At 46.4% G+C, this 15513-nt stretch overlaps 1 protein-coding gene across 1 annotated transcript; it reads left to right on the forward strand.

Moving 5' to 3' along the window:
• Nucleotides 1-13238: 13238 nt before the first annotated feature.
• Nucleotides 13239-14658, forward strand: LOC125541161 (peroxidase 2-like). The gene is made up of 2 exons (XM_048704627.2): nucleotides 13239-13603; nucleotides 13709-14658. The coding sequence occupies exons 1-2, from the start codon at nucleotides 13331-13333 to the stop codon at nucleotides 14462-14464; spliced, it is 1029 nt and encodes a 342-aa protein (XP_048560584.1). The 5' UTR covers nucleotides 13239-13330; the 3' UTR covers nucleotides 14465-14658.
• The last annotated feature ends 855 nt before the right edge of the window (nucleotides 14659-15513 follow it).

The following is a 15513-nucleotide window of genomic DNA, read 5'->3' on the forward strand; positions in this document are numbered from 1 at the left end:
GCTATGAAGAGATCGTCATCTAGGGTTTGCAATTTACAAAGGTAATATGAATACCCAATTCACTTATGTAGATGCAAATAATGTATATGTTGTTGCTAGATCGTCTAATGAGCTTATTGTATCGGGTAGCCCTAGTTTTACCAATCATGCATCTAATTATGTGCAACAGCCGATTGAGAATAATTTTCATGCTTCAACTTCATATAATTTTAGCAACATGCAACATATGTATCCCAACTCCCATGCATCGGCAACCCCACAAATCTATATGTCGATGAACAACATGATGAGTTCGGTTACTCAAGTTGAAACACCCCATGTAGGAACTTTCAATGGCATGCAACATAGTGTTTCATCTTTTTATTCATCGGCAACTAATTTGCATCATGTTAATCCAAACATGCCGGTGGATAGGGTACTTGGCCATGCTACTACTAGTTATATGGCCAATTACCCTCAAACATCGTATGCTACACCTCATGCTACGAATTTTCCGGCACCATACGCAATTGTAGATATTCGTGATTCGGCTCCGCACCTTCATGCTCATGGACGAATAAGTGAGAATTCTACCAGAGCGCATGTGTATTTACCTAGTAACGTAGCATATCATGTTGCCCCTGCACAATTACGGAATTTCGGCAACACACCATTGCCGAAAGCGTCTCAAAGTATTGGGGGGGCAATCCGATGAAGATTGGGCTGAAATTGGTCGAAAAAAGCTTAAAGATAGACTAGTTGCAATGTTTGCTGAATTTAGACAAGAACAAGCAACCTTGCGAATCAAAGAAAGAAAGAGTGGTGATTCGGATAACAAAGTTAATTCCGTTATTAAAAAAGCTGAATCAAATAGTATGTGTACCAAATCTATCAAAGAAAAAGAGGATGCCAAGGCATTGGAGAGTCATTCAAAAGGGGAACAAAGTATTATTCAAGTGATACAACCATCATGCTCTCCCAACGTAATTGAAGAGGTATGTCTAGCAAGTGACTTGCCTGTCTTCCGATTTGGTCGCAACTTTATTGTCGATGCTTCTATAAGAAAAATTCTCATAAGTAATTTTGAAAGACCAATGAAGAAGGGTAATTTACTTGTTAGCAACAAAAATTGTTATAGACTATATCGGTCAACCTATTGTGCTATCTATAAAGACCGATAGTGTCTTACTATTGCAGCCAAAGTTTTCTCCATTACTTTATCAAAAGTTTATATCTACTTGGGTAGCTTTTCTTGTTTCATACTTGGCTTGCACTTGGTCTCCATTGAGACATGTGTGTTTTAACTATTTTCGTTTCAGAAATATAAAGCCAAGGATAAATTCTTTTGATAAATCCGATGCTAATATTATATCTTCTCCAAAGACATCGGAGATAGAGTGCAAAACACAATGCATAGCCGCATGGGGAGATTCTAACTCTGAACCATTCGTTTGCTTACCTCCAAAGCCGTTCGCACACCAAGATCGGCGAGAAAACAAAACGTATACCTTCGATTCAAACATGTGTGATCAAATCTTTGATTTGTTGTTGAAAAATAATTACATTAGAATTCTTGATCACCATGTCAAGTCATCTATCCAAGGACGAATTTATTGTAAGTTGCATGATTCGTTCAAGCATAGTATTGATGATTGCAACATGTTTCGCCAAATAGTTAAATCGGCCATTGATAAAGGACGATTGAAATTTGTTGAGAAACCAAGAGATGATGAGTCTATTCCAATTGGTCCCGATGGTAAAAGGTTTTTGCATCGGCTGCTTCAAGCCGATCCATTTAAAGAGAAGGTAAAAACTGCAGGTGATGGGATCAAGCTTTCAAGTAAAGAAATTGTTGAAGAGCATAATGAACATAATCTTGAGGGTGAGAATTCCATCGAAGCTACCATGGAGACGCCAAAGACTGGGGGTAACAAGAAAATCCAAAGATCGGTGCAAGCACAACCAAAGAAAACAAAGGCCGGTGTAAGCACAAAGGTAAAAAGCCGAAAGTCACTTTCGCGCAACTATTGGAAAAATATCAGAAGATAAGTGAGGACAACAGTGCTTATCGGCCAACTAATGCAAAAGCATCAAGATCACCCCCTAGGTGCAAATCCAGGGATCGATATTGGCAAGAAGATAATTTGAATGCAGCTTGTTCATATCCTTATTTTGGGCCGCCAATGCCAATGTCGTGGATGCCTCCCTATGCTCACGTAAATCCATATCCATCATGGGACAAGTATGATACAAGGGCACATTCTCCATATTATTATAGACCATCTCATCAATATTATGCAGCTCCAAGAAGACCAATGTTCAATGAGTAGTCATATGTTCAAGACCGTTTCAATAAAAAAGAATCGGTCCAGAGCACAGGAAGAATAAGGAGGTGGTTGAGCAAGTCTACCGCATTAAAAGAGATGGTCGTAAGAGTGACACTTCAGATATGATCTCAAATGAAAAAGAGCCAATTAAAGTGTTGACGTTGGTTGCAAAAGGCAATGAGGCAAGTCAATCAAGTGCCAAATCTGAAGGGAAGAAGTTGAGAGTGCACAGGATAAAACAAGAATTGCCATTACTTCAAACAAAATCGCAACCTTGGTGCCCACTCGGCTTGCCGTATTGGCAAAAGAAAAAGTTGCAAAATCTTAGTGCACAAGAACTTGAAAAGAGAAACATGGCATGGGTTCATAAAGGAAGTATTCAAAATAAGAATTATCCGCGAGCTTCCTTTACAAGGAGTGCGGCAAAGTTGAAGAAGGAAAATAGTGAAAACTATGAAGCACCAAGCAAAATGTTTCAACATCTTCAGTCCACACATTATCCATTTTCTTCAACAATGCCATTGATGCCTATGCCATGGAATTCTTTATCAGGTATGATTGGTTACCCTCAATGGGCTTATTTTAATCCATGGATGCAATATAATTTCTTACATCATGAAAGGGTTACCAAATCATCATATGTTTGATTAGCTTTACTTTTGTTGCTAATCCAAATGGCCGATATATACTTATCGTCCTAAGAACATAAAATGGCCGATGGAGTGTTGACATCGTCCTTAGGAAAAGCATCCTGCAAGTTATTTTTCGGCACACAAGTTTACCGAAAACAGGGGGGCATGTGTTGACACCAGATTTTGGCACGTCGAAGAACTTAATTAAGATGGCCTCAAATGGAGAAGTGCTCAAAGTGAGAAAGTTCCGTATCGTCAAAAGGAAAAACTATGATATTTGGGTCATAGTCATCCGGTCTCATCTCTAAGGCCGAAGTTGTGTTCGAAGTACTCATATTTTGTATTCAGAACACTATTCGGCTGATTACGCCCTCAAGATGGCATCATATGGGAAAAGTATCTACAGGATTGTCTTCGCTTCGTCGAAACGATCGATTTTGATATAAAGAATGTCTAAATTGGAGTTCGTATGCAAAAGTTAGAGCCAAAACTATGTGCTGCATAAGTCTGCCCCGGAAGTTCCGGGCAAAACTTCCGGGGAGGTTCCGGGCTAAACAGAAACTTTGCACGCGGTGCGCCTCGAAGGCTGTAATTTTAACATTATTTGCAGATTTGCGGGGCCGATTTTGACATTAAGATGACCTTGGATGAAAAAGTGATCAACTAAGGAATTTTTCTCCATTGCAAGATCTACAACTTTGCTTTTGGAACCATCGCGATCCGAAGCCATATGCGACCTGCAGGTGCTATGAAAGAGGGCTACTTGGTGTAATTTTGCCCGGAAGTTCCGGGCTGACCTGAAGTTTCGGCCCTCGTATTCCGAATTAGGTTAACTTTTGATGTTTTGGATGAGATTTGAGACCTTTTCTTGTACGGAAAGTCCAGCCGCCTCATATATATGTAAGGGGTGACGGCCGAACAAATCTATATACATCTTTTACCTTTACTTTTCCTTCTCCCTTGTTCTTCTTCTTCCTCGTTCTTCCTTCGTTCTTCGTTTGCAGGGCGGTGAACCTCGAGGCCCTAGGGGCAGTCAGGCCGACCTAGGGCAGCCCACAGCCGCCGTGCGCCCTGACGGGGTCCCTCCCGGGCTTGTGGGGTTTCAGGTCCTCAAAAGCGCCCGCCGAATTGTCTTGTGTACCGCGCTTCCGGCGGGTCTCCTTTGACGTGAATTGCGGTGCATCACCCCCAGTGTCGAGGGTACACGGTGCTGCATAAGTCTGCCCCGGAAGTTCCAGGCAAAACTTCCGGGGAGGTTCCGGGCTAAACAGAAACTTTGCACGCGGTGCGCCCCGAAGACTGGAATTTTAACATTATTTGCAGATTTGTGGGGCCGATTTCGACATCAAGATAACCTCGGATGAAAAAGTGATCAAATAAGTTATTTTTCTCCATTGCAAGTTCTACAACTTTGCTTTTGGAACCATCGCGATCCGAAGCCATATGCGACCTGCAGGTGCAGTGCAAGAGGGCTACTTGGTGTAATTTTAGCCCGGAAATTCCGGCCGTCGTATTCCGAATTAGGTTAACTTTTAATGTTTTGGACGGGATTTGAGACCTTTTCTTGTACGGAAAGTCCAGCCGCCTCATATATATGTAAGGGGTGACGGCCGATTGAATAACAACACACAATCGAACAAATCTATATACATCTTTTACCTTTACTTGTTATTCTTCCTTGTTCTTCTTCTTCCTTGTTCTTCGTTTGCAGGGCGGCAAACCTCGAGGCCCTAGGGGCGGTCAGGCCGACCTGGGGCAGCCCATAGCCGCCGCGCGCCCTGACGGGGTCCCTCCCGGACGTGTGGGGTTTCGGGTCCTCAAAAGCACCCGCCGGATTGTCTTGCGTACCGCGCTTCCGGCGGGTCTCCTTCGACGTGAGCTGTGGTGCATCATCCCCGGTGTCGAGGGTACACAGTGACTGCTGGGGCGGGGCGGCGGCGGACGGTGGTGCTTCGCGCTGGTGCGGGGCGCAGAGGCGCGGCGGGGGGCCCTGGCGGCGGGGTAGCGAGGGCTTAGTGGCGGCGTGGTGGGCTGCTCGGGGCGGCTCGCGCTCGTGGCTGCGGTGGAGGCAAGGTCTGGGCTCGGCCAGATCTGGCGGTCCGGCGGGCGCGCGTGCTGGTGGTGCGCGTTGGCCGTCCTCCAATCGGGGCTCCCCTGTTCCGGCCCCTGGACGGCGGCGAGCGGCGCGGGATGGCTCTTCCGGTGAGTGCCCTTGGCTGCGGGTGCGGGCTGGCTTCGCGCTTCTTGTCGATGGTTGGGCGGGCTGCCGTTGGTGGCCTCGCGTCGAGCTGCGGCGGGCAACATGGTGAGGCGACACAGGGGTGTTTCCGTTGGGGAGTTCTCAGGAGGGATGGGAGGCCCCAATGGCCACCCGTCGCCGGTGCAGGGGTGCACCGGTCCGGATGCGTCCGCTCATCCTCCCCCTTTCCTCGGATGTGTGCTCTTTGTTGGGGTTCTGGCGATGCTTGAGGCAGGGCGGTTGCTGGCATCTTCATAGGTGGGGGCTGCTAGTTAGGCCAAAGCCAAGGCCTTTGGGTGTTCACGGAGTTGCTTGGATGCTGGGCGGCGGCCCTGGCGGCGGGAGACGCAGTGTTCGTGGGCGGAGCGCGCATCTTGGGTGCGGTCGGGCAGCCATGGCCACATGGGTGGCATGGTTGGTGATGTTTTGCGAAGCATGGTAGTTTGGTAGAGGACTAACACCGGAGTACATAACTTTCCCGGTCTTCTCCGGCCGACGGTGGCGGCGCCGGGGGCGTCGTTTCCTTCATGAAGGCTCCGTCGTATTGTTCTCTTCTCTCCATGTTGCTCCGGGTGAAAACTTAATCTCTGAGATCGGGCGGTGGGGCTTTCGGTGCCGTGCCCTTCTTGAAGGCACCGCCTTGGAGTCCATGCTTCGCCATTGTCCCGCTTCACTTCTTCTCGGTGGCTAGGTATTGTGCTTGGTGGTCGTTTGGGTAGTGTTGCGGTGCATCGGCACCCTTGTATCTTGCCTTGGGTGTGTGTGGTGTGTGGGGGCTTGCGTGTTGTACCCGGATTTGTACTTCCGGTCGCTACTTTATATATAAAGCGGGGCGAAAGCCTTTTTTGGTAAAATAAGCAAACAACACAATGAAAACAAAATCTTTCAAAAACAGAATAGTCTGTAGTAATCTTGAAACTTTGCGTACTTCTGTAACTCCGAAAATTATTAAAAATTAGGAAAATCTAGGAATTTTTTTTATAAATCTTGTGCAGAATGAATCCTTATTTTATCACGCTTCTGTAAAAAATGAAAATAAATTTACTGGGTGCAAAAGTTTCTGTTTTTCCGAAAGATTAAATCAACTATCACCATAGACCATCCCAAAGGTCTTACTTGTCACTTTATTGAAACAAAAGCTATAAAACATGGACAATACAGTAGCGTAATCATGTTAACACACAAAAATAGTATGGGTAAATATTTGGTTGTCTCCCAACAAGCGCTTTTCTTTAATGCATTTTTAGGTTGGCATGATGATGTCAATGATGCTCACATAAAAGATAAGAGTTGAAATATAAAGGGAGCATCATGAAGCATATGACTAGCATATTTAAGTATAACCCACTTCCTATGCATAGGGATTTTGTGAGCAAACAATTTGTGGGATCAAGAATCAACTAGCATAGGAACGTAAAGCAAGAAAACTTCAAGATTTTCAACACAAAGAGAGGAAACTTGGTATTGTCGAGATATGTAAAAGCATATGTTCCTCTCTCATAAAATATTTCAGTAGCATCATGAATGAATTTCAACAATATAACCATCACATAAAGCATTCTTTTCATAATTCATAAGCATAGAAATTTTATTACTCTCCGCATAAGCAAATTTATTGTCGTAGATAATAGTGGGAGCAAACTCGACAAAATAACTATCATGCGAGGCGTAATCCAATTGAAAATTAAAATCATGATAACAAGTTTCATGGTTATCATTATTCTTTATAGCATACATGTCATCACAATAATCATCATAGATATCTTTGTTCTCATAATCAATTGAAGCCTCTTCCGAAATAGTGGATTCATCACTAAATAAAGTCCTAACCTCTCCAAATCCACTTTTATCAATATTGTGAAAAGATTCAACACCCTTCAAAATAGTGGGATCATTAGTACCTAGAGTTGACACTCTTCCAAACCCACTTTAATCAATATAATCATCATAAATAGGAGGCATGCTTTCATCATAATAAATTTGCTCATCAAAACTTGGGGGACAAAAAATATCATCTTCATCAAACATAGCATCCCCAACCTGATGGCTTTGCGTATCATTAGCATCATGGATATTCAAAGAATTCATACTAACAACATTGCAATCATGCTCATCATTCAAATATTTAGTGCCAAACATTTTATTGACTTCTTCCTCTAACACTTGAGCACAATTTTCCTTTCCATCATTTTCACGGAAGACATTAAAAAGATGAAGCATACGAGGCAAACTCAATTCCATTTTTTTTGTAATTTTCTTTTATAGACTAATATAATGATAAAACAAGAAACTAAAATATTCAATTGCAAGATCTAAAGATATACCTTCAAGCACTAACCTCCCCGGCAACGGCGCCAGAAAAGAGCTTGATGTCTACTATGCAACCTTCTTCTTGTAGACTCGTGTTGGGCCTCCAAGCGTAGAGTTTTGTAGGGCAGTAGCAAATTTCCCTCAAGTGGATGACCTAAGGTTTATCAATCTATGTGAGGCATACGATGAAGATGGTCTCTCTCAAACAACCCTGCAACCAAATAACAAAGAGTCTCTTGTGTCCCCAACACACCCAATACAATGGTAAATTGTATAAGTGCACTAGTTCGGCGAAGAGATGGTGATACAAGTGTAATATGGATGGTAGATATAGGTTTTTGTAATTTGAAAATATAAAAACAGCAAGGTAGCATGTAACAAAAGTGAGCAAAACGGTATTGCAATGCTTGAAAACAAGGCCTAGGGTTCATACTTTCACTAGTGCAAGTTCTCTCAACAATGATAACATAATTAGATCATATAACAATCCCGCAACGTGCAACAAAGAGTCACTACAAAGTTCCTATCACGGAGAACATAAGATGAAATTGTTTGTAGGGTACGAAACCACCTCAAAGTTATTCTTTCCGATCAATCCATTGAGCTATTCCTATAAGTGTCACAAACAGCCCAAGAGTTCGTAGTAAAATAACACCATATGACACACATCAATAAACCCTAATGTCACATAGATACTCCAATGTCACCACAAGTATCCGTGGGTCAATTATACAATATGCATCAAACAACATCAGATGCATAGTATTCAATCCAACACAAAGAACCTCAAAGAGTGCCCCAAGATTCATATCGGAGAAACAAGGACGAAAATATGCATCAACCCCTATGCATAGATTACCCCAATGTCACCTCGGGAATCAGCGAGTTGAGTGCCAAAACATACATCAAGTGAATAAGTAGAACACCCCATTGTCACCACAGGTATCCCATGCAAGACATACATCAAGTGTTCCCAAATCCATAATAGTATTCAGTCCAATAATAGTGAAACCTCAAAGGTAAAACTCAATTCAACACAAGAAGGTAGAGGGGGAGAAACACCATATGATCCAACTATAGTAACAAAGCTCGTGGTACATCAAGATCGTGCCAAATCAAGAACATGAGAGAGAGATATCAAAAACATAGCTACTGGTACATACCTGCAGCCCCGAGGGTGAACTGAAGGAATATACCCTAGAGGCAATAATAAAGTTGTTATTTTATATTTCCTTATATCATGATAAATGTTTATTATTCATGCTAGAATTGTATTAACCGAAAACTTGATACATGTGTGGATACATAGACAAAACACAGTGTCCCTAGCAAGCCTCTATTAGACTAGCTCGTTAGTCAAAGATGGTGAAGTTTCATAACCATAGACATGTGTTGTCATTTGATGAACGGGATCACATCATTAGGAGAATGATGCGATGGACAAGACCCATCCGTTAGCTTAGCATAATGATCAAGTTTTATTGCTATTGCTTTCTTCATGACTTATACATATTCCTTTGACTATGAGATTATGCAACTCCCGAATACCAGAGGAATACCCTGTGTGCTATCAAACGTCACAACATAACTTGTGATTATAAAGATGCTCTACAGGTATCTCCAAAGGTGTTTGTTGGGTTGGCATAGACCGAGATTAGGATTTGTCACTCCGAGTATCGAAGAGGTATCTCTGGGCCCTCTCGGTAATGCACATCATGATAAGCCTTGCAAGCAATGTGACTAATGAGTTAGTAACGGGTTGATGCAATACAGAACGAGTAAAGAGACTTGCCGGTAACGAGATTGAACTAGGTATGAAGATACCGACGATCGAATATCGGGCAAGTAACATATATATACCGATGACAAAGGGAATTACATATGTTGTCATTACGGTTTGACCGATAAAGATCTTCGTACAATACTAGGAAACAATATGAGCATCCAGGTTCCGCTATTGGTTACTGAGCGGAGAGGTGTCTCAGTCATGTCTACATAGTTCTCGAACCCATAGGGTCCGCGTGCTTAACGTTCGATGATGATTTGTATTATATGAGTTATGTGATTTGGTAAACGAATGGTGTTTGGAGTCCCGGATGAGATCATGGACATGACGAGGAGTCTCGAAATGGTCGAGGGGTAAATATTCATATATAGGACGATAGTATTCGGACACCGGAAGTGTTCCTAGGGTACCAGGTTCCGGGCACCCCCTCCCCCCCCCCAGCAAAGATATGGGCCTTATTGGGCCAAGGGCGGGACAGACCAGCCCCTAAGAGGCTGGTGCGCCCCCATATGGGCTAGCCTAAATGGAGAAAGGGAAATGGAAGGAGGAATGGAAATAGAGGGAATAGGATTTCCCCTTCCTTTCCCCTCTCCCCTCTTTCCTTTCCCCCTCCGGAGATAAGGAAAGGGCGAGGCCGAATTGGAGGAGGCCCCCAAGTAGGATTCCTCCTACTTGGGGCGCCCCATGGCTGTTCCCCTCCCCCTCCCACCTATATATATGTGGAGAGCGGGCGCCTAGAACACACAACAAACATTGTTAGCCGTGTGCGGCGCCCCCCTCCACAGTTTACGCCTCCGGTCATATTCACAAAGTGCTTAGGTGAAGCCCTGCGTGGATCACATCACCATCACCGTCACCACGCCGTCGTGCTGACGAAACTCTCCCTCGACACTATGTTGTATCAAGAGTTCGAGGGACGTCATGGAGCTGAACGTGTGCAGAACTCGGAGGTGTCGTACGTTCGGTGCTTGATCGGTCGGAACAAGAAGAAGTTCGACTATATCAACCGCGTTGTCAAACACTTCCTCTTTTGGTGTACGGGGGTACCTAGACACACTCTCCCCCTCTTGTTGCTATGCATCACCTAGATAGATCTTGCGTCAGGGTAGGAAATTTTTTGAAATTGCATGCTACGTTTCCCAACATGAACTACTCCCTCCTTATCATGGAGTCCGCCGAGATGATGAAGATGGCCACTGGTAATGGTTTCCTCCTCCGGCAGGGTGCCGGAACGGGCTCCCGATTGGTTTTTCGTGGCTACAGAGGTTTGCGGCGGTGAAACTTCCGATCTAGGTTTCTTTCTGGGGGTTTTGGTATTTATAGGAATTTTTGGCATCGGTCTCACGTCAAGGGGTTCCACGAGGCATTGGCAAGACAGGGGGTGCTCACGCCACCCTTGTCGTTCCCTCGGGGCTCTTCTGGCCCAACTCTTGTGCTTCGGGGGTCTCTTTTGGTCCATAAAAAATCACCGTAAATTTTCAGCCCATTCCGAGAACTTTTATTTCTGCACAAAAACGACACTAGTTCTGCTGAAAATAGCGTCAGTCCGGGTTAGTTCTAATCAAATCATACCAAAATCATATAAAATTGTTGTAAACATGGCATGAATACTTCATAAATTATAGATACATTGGAGACGTATCAGTTCCAGGCCAGGTGTGGATGTCGGGGCCGCGGCCCGGGATTGTGGCTGCAACGGTGACGGTTGTTGTCGTGGCTAGGGTGGCAGTGTCCTGGAGCTCTTCGCTGCATGAGGTGCGGTGGTGGGGTTTGCGTGGTGGTGGTTGGATGCAGGTGGAGGAGGAGATCTCTCCGGCAATCCAGTCAGGCATGGTGCTCTGGATCCGCAATCCGGTCATGCGACGAGGAGCTCCGGCGAAAGCATTGCCCTGACCATGGTCAGGACCGGCGACGGCGGCACCTGCGGATGTCGTCTACATTCTTGAAGGCGTCGTTATGGAGCTCCTTCGGCCTCGCGGTGGATTTGGCTCTCCGGATGAAAATCCGAGCTTCGGTACGTCGTGTCCTCCTTGGAGGCGTCGCTTGGGAGAGGCAATTGAGGCTGTTGCGAGGGATCTCTCTACCGTTAGGGTCAGTGGATGTCGGGGCAGCAGCCCTAGACTTGTGCGCCGAGACGGCGGTCTCGGGAAGCGATGCAGCGACGGCTCCATGAGGTAGGGCTGCAACTAAGCATGGCTTGGGCGGCGTTCTTGAGCTGTGAGGGCGGCAAGGTCGGCGGCTTGGTGGACGCGTTCCAGTGCGGACGGTTGGACTTTATGTCGGGGTGGCGGCCCCGGAAGCGGTGTGATAGCTGTGGTCTGCGGGCGGTTTCCCTGCGCAATGTGGGTTGTAGGTGGCTGGGTTGTGCGGCGTTGTGGCTCGAAGGCGAGCGGTGGTATGTCGGGGCGGCAGCCCCGGAGGCGGTGTGACGGCCGTGGTCTGCGGGTGGTTGCCCTGAGCAGTGTGGGATACGGGCAGCTGAGTTGTGCAGCGTTGCTACTCGAGGGGAGCGTTGGTATGTCGGGGTGGCGGCCCCGGAAGGCGGTGCCGGTGGAGTGCGCTTGACGTGACGGAGCGGTGGATGTCGGGGTGGCAGCCCCGAGGGGATCATTGTGGCGGCCAAGCTTCTGTGGCAATGATGATGGTGGGAGCGACGTAGGCGACGCGACAATGGTTGCGGTAGTCGGTTCTTCTCCCGCGTGTTCGTGGTATTGCCTCGGTTTGTTTGTTGTTGTGGAGTCGAAGCTGCGGCGGCGGGGCCCTGGGGTATACGATGACTGGCTGCAAGTGGCCCGTTCGGCGATCTTCCGTGGCGCCAACTTTCGCCTGGTTTGTTCTTCTGAGTTCTTTGTCAGAGTCGGAGCTGCGTTGTCTGGCTGCAGGTCGACATGTTACCGATGAGGGTGGGCTTTGCCCTGTGTGCGTCAGTCTTTGGGAGTGGGCTAGGCCCTTGTTTCGGTTTTTGCCCGGTTTTCCGTAATTAACTGGGCAATTCTCTTCTGCTTAATTAATAGATGAGGCAATCTTTGCTTCTGTTTCGGAAAAAAAATTGTATTCTCTACTTCGGTATCCCTATATTATGTGAGCTTTGAGTAAATTCTAACAAACTCAATTGGTTCAACAAGATCGACAAGATCACACGACACCTATGTTGTAACCACATTGTTCATAGGTGAGAGAACAACTAGCAGGAGTAAGGTGTTACCCCCCGTCGGCCCCCGTCGGGGGGGGGGGGGGGCTGGGTAAAACCTTCACTGCGTGAAATCTCATACCTGGATCATACCCGTGTGCCTTGTCTTCACTTGGAATTGGTTTTGAATTTTTCGTGTTTGCTCTTCTTTGGAGGCTTGTAAAAAATTCCCACGAAATTACGTCTCTTGGCTACAGAATTTGGAGTAAGGTGGTGTATTTGGCTCAACTTGTCACACGCAAGAAATTCTGATTTTCATGATTCTTGTATAGACTAGTTTTTCACATGCAAGAAATTCTGATTTTCATTGATTCTTGTATAGACTAGTTGAGACTAGAGACAAAACTGTCAACTATATTCGGGGGCAAAAAATTTAACCCAACGACCAGAAAACCAATTTCCTGAACCACGCAAGAGAAGCAGGACATTACCCTCGGTCTCTGTCCCCAGCAAAAGAACAGAACTGCATCCTTCCCTTGGATGAGGCACACGAAACAATTATCAAAACCTATCGTAACTACTTGATGCCACCCGACACCCACATCAACGGGGAAATGGGCACGGAATGTCAACTGTGCGAGCTGTGACCAGTGAGGTTATGCTCGCCATGCATGTTCCCTGTTGACTTAAATGCCACAGCCTAACATGCATGCTCAAAGGATTAATCAAAATTCCATGCATGCATAATATCCATCTCATGGTGGTTGGCTCGTCGAGGACACAGGCTCATCAGCTTTGATTAAGCTATCCAGCTATAAATAGACCTTCACAACACCAAGTTTCCTTCACCCATGCATCCATCTTCGTCCTCTCTCCAGATATAAGCCGGCCTCTAGGATCTAGCTAGCTGTTGAGCTCATTGCAACCATGGCTAATGATAAGCTTGCTGCCTTGGTTGTGGTAGCATTGCTCGGTTGTATGGCGCATACATGCCAAGCCAGCTATGGGTATCCCAACCCAATGCCGCCCATCCCAAGCCCGACACCACCTACGGCACCGGCGCTCACCCTGAACTACTACAGCTATTCCTGCCCTAATGCGGAGGCAATTGTGAGGGAGGCCGTAAAGAACGCCACAGACAACAATCGCGGCATCGGTGCCGGTCTCATCCGGCTCTTCTTCCACGACTGTTTCGTCAGGGTACGTGCCAGCTTATGGTAAAATTCATGCTACGCCCATACGTGTGCAGTATAAGATATATGTGTTTGTGAGGTCCTAACGGGCGAGAGGTCCTTTTTGTTCTAGGGTTGCGATGCCTCGGTTCTCCTAGACGCGACGACGGCCAGCCCGGAGCCGGAGAAGCTTGGCATTCCAAACTTCCCCAGCCTCCGCGGCTTCGAGGTGATCGACGCCGCAAAGGCGAAGCTTGAGAAGGAGTGCCGTGGGGTTGTCTCGTGCGCTGACATCGTCGCTTTCGCTGGGCGCGACGCCAGCTTCTTCCTAAGCAACGGCGTGGTAGACATCAAAATGCCGGCTGGCCGGTACGATGGGCGTGTGTCTTTCGCCAACGAGACCCTCCGCGACCTGCCCCCTCCCTTCGCCAACGTCACGGTGCTGGAGGCAATGTTCAAAGCCAAGGGGCTCGACCTCGACGACATGGTTACCCTCTCGGGCGCGCACACCGTCGGGATCTCTCACTGCTCGTCCTTCGCTGACCGCCTCCCAGCCGACCCCTCGGACCCCATGTCCATGGAACCCGTGTTGGCTAGCTCGCTACAGCAGAAGTGCAGCCGCGGCGGTGACCCCGTGGTGGTGCAGGACGACGTTACCCCCCGTGACCTGGACAAACAGTACTATCAGAACGTACTTGACCGTAAAGTGTTGTTCAAATCGGACGCGGCGCTGCTGTCGCCGCAGACACTCAAGGCTGTGGAACACAACGCCAAGAACCCCGGGAAATGGGAGCGAAAGTTCACGGACGCAATGGTTAAGATGGGCAACATCGAGGTCAAGACCAAGGCCAACGGGGAGATCAGAAAGCAGTGCCGGTTCGTCAACTAGCGGACGGTTGATGAGACAAAACCCTAATTCATCTTGACTCCTGAAGCCGGAGACTAATCAGAATAAGCTCGTGCTTTTGTTCGTATCTGTTAGCTTAATTTCCGTTGCTGTTTATTTGCTACCAAAATTTGTATTATTGGTCCAATTTTGCTTCATATCTGATCTGTATCGAAAATATTTGGTGTACTTTACTATGAGATGTGACTGTCAAAGTATATTTAGTTTGCTGAAAAATCGAACCCATAACAAACATGTTGGCTGCCTTTTCGACCATCTACATCTCACTTCCTTTTGGTTTTGTGTTGAAACAATGAAACATATTTTGCCTTGTGCATACGTTGTTTTACCGGCGTCTATAACACTTTCATAAGTTATTTGGTGCAGGACCATCATGCATGGATGGTGACTCCTGATTTTCCTTTCGCCCATGAGCCATTAGCAATCCGGGAGCGAATTTGGTGCATGCAAGTGCGGGGCACCGAGTCGTCCGCGCGTACTTTTTTTTTGGCTTATGATTTTTAAACATGTATATTTTTTGAACGAACAGTCCGAATTAAGTTATGTTTTCATATTTATATTTCTTGTGAAGGCCTGGTCAACTAGTTTGTAAGGCTACTTTGCATGTTTCTGGCGAGCAGCGGCAAAAAAAAACTGTTGTAGCACTAAAATAATAAAAAATACCAAATACCAATGGTGCACCATGATGATTTCGGCACATGCTAGATAGCACGATCTACTATGGATTCCACCCGACACCAACATTAACGTACGCAGGGAATAAGCGCACGCAGTGTCCACCTGTTTGAGCTCTAAGATTATGCTCTTCGTGCATGTTCTTGCTTGACTTTGCTCTCCAAGATAGTGCAAACAAACATCCTTCCACGGGAGAACATTTGCCGTGCTCCTCACCCATTGTCCTCCCAGTTCTTTAGGGCATCTCCAAAACGGACACACAAATAGCCCGCAATCGTTTGGACCAACAACTGTCCGGACGTAGTCTACTATCCAATGTGAACCTGTATTTGTTCGTGGATGTGGGTCGAATTCTT

This window comes from Triticum urartu, chromosome 2A (genome assembly GCF_056163025.1).
Source record: "Triticum urartu cultivar PI428250 chromosome 2A, HENAU_Tu73, whole genome shotgun sequence".
Taxonomy (NCBI): Eukaryota; Viridiplantae; Streptophyta; class Magnoliopsida; order Poales; family Poaceae; genus Triticum; species Triticum urartu.

Coding starts and splice junctions, on each gene's coding strand:
- LOC125541161 (XM_048704627.2), top strand. CDS start 13,331: ATGGCTAATGATAAGCTTGCTGCCTTGGTTGTGGTAGCATTGCTCGGT. Junction 13,604..13,708: donor TCCACGACTGTTTCGTCAGG/GTACGTGCCAGC, acceptor TTTTTGTTCTAG/GGTTGCGATGCCTCGGTTCT.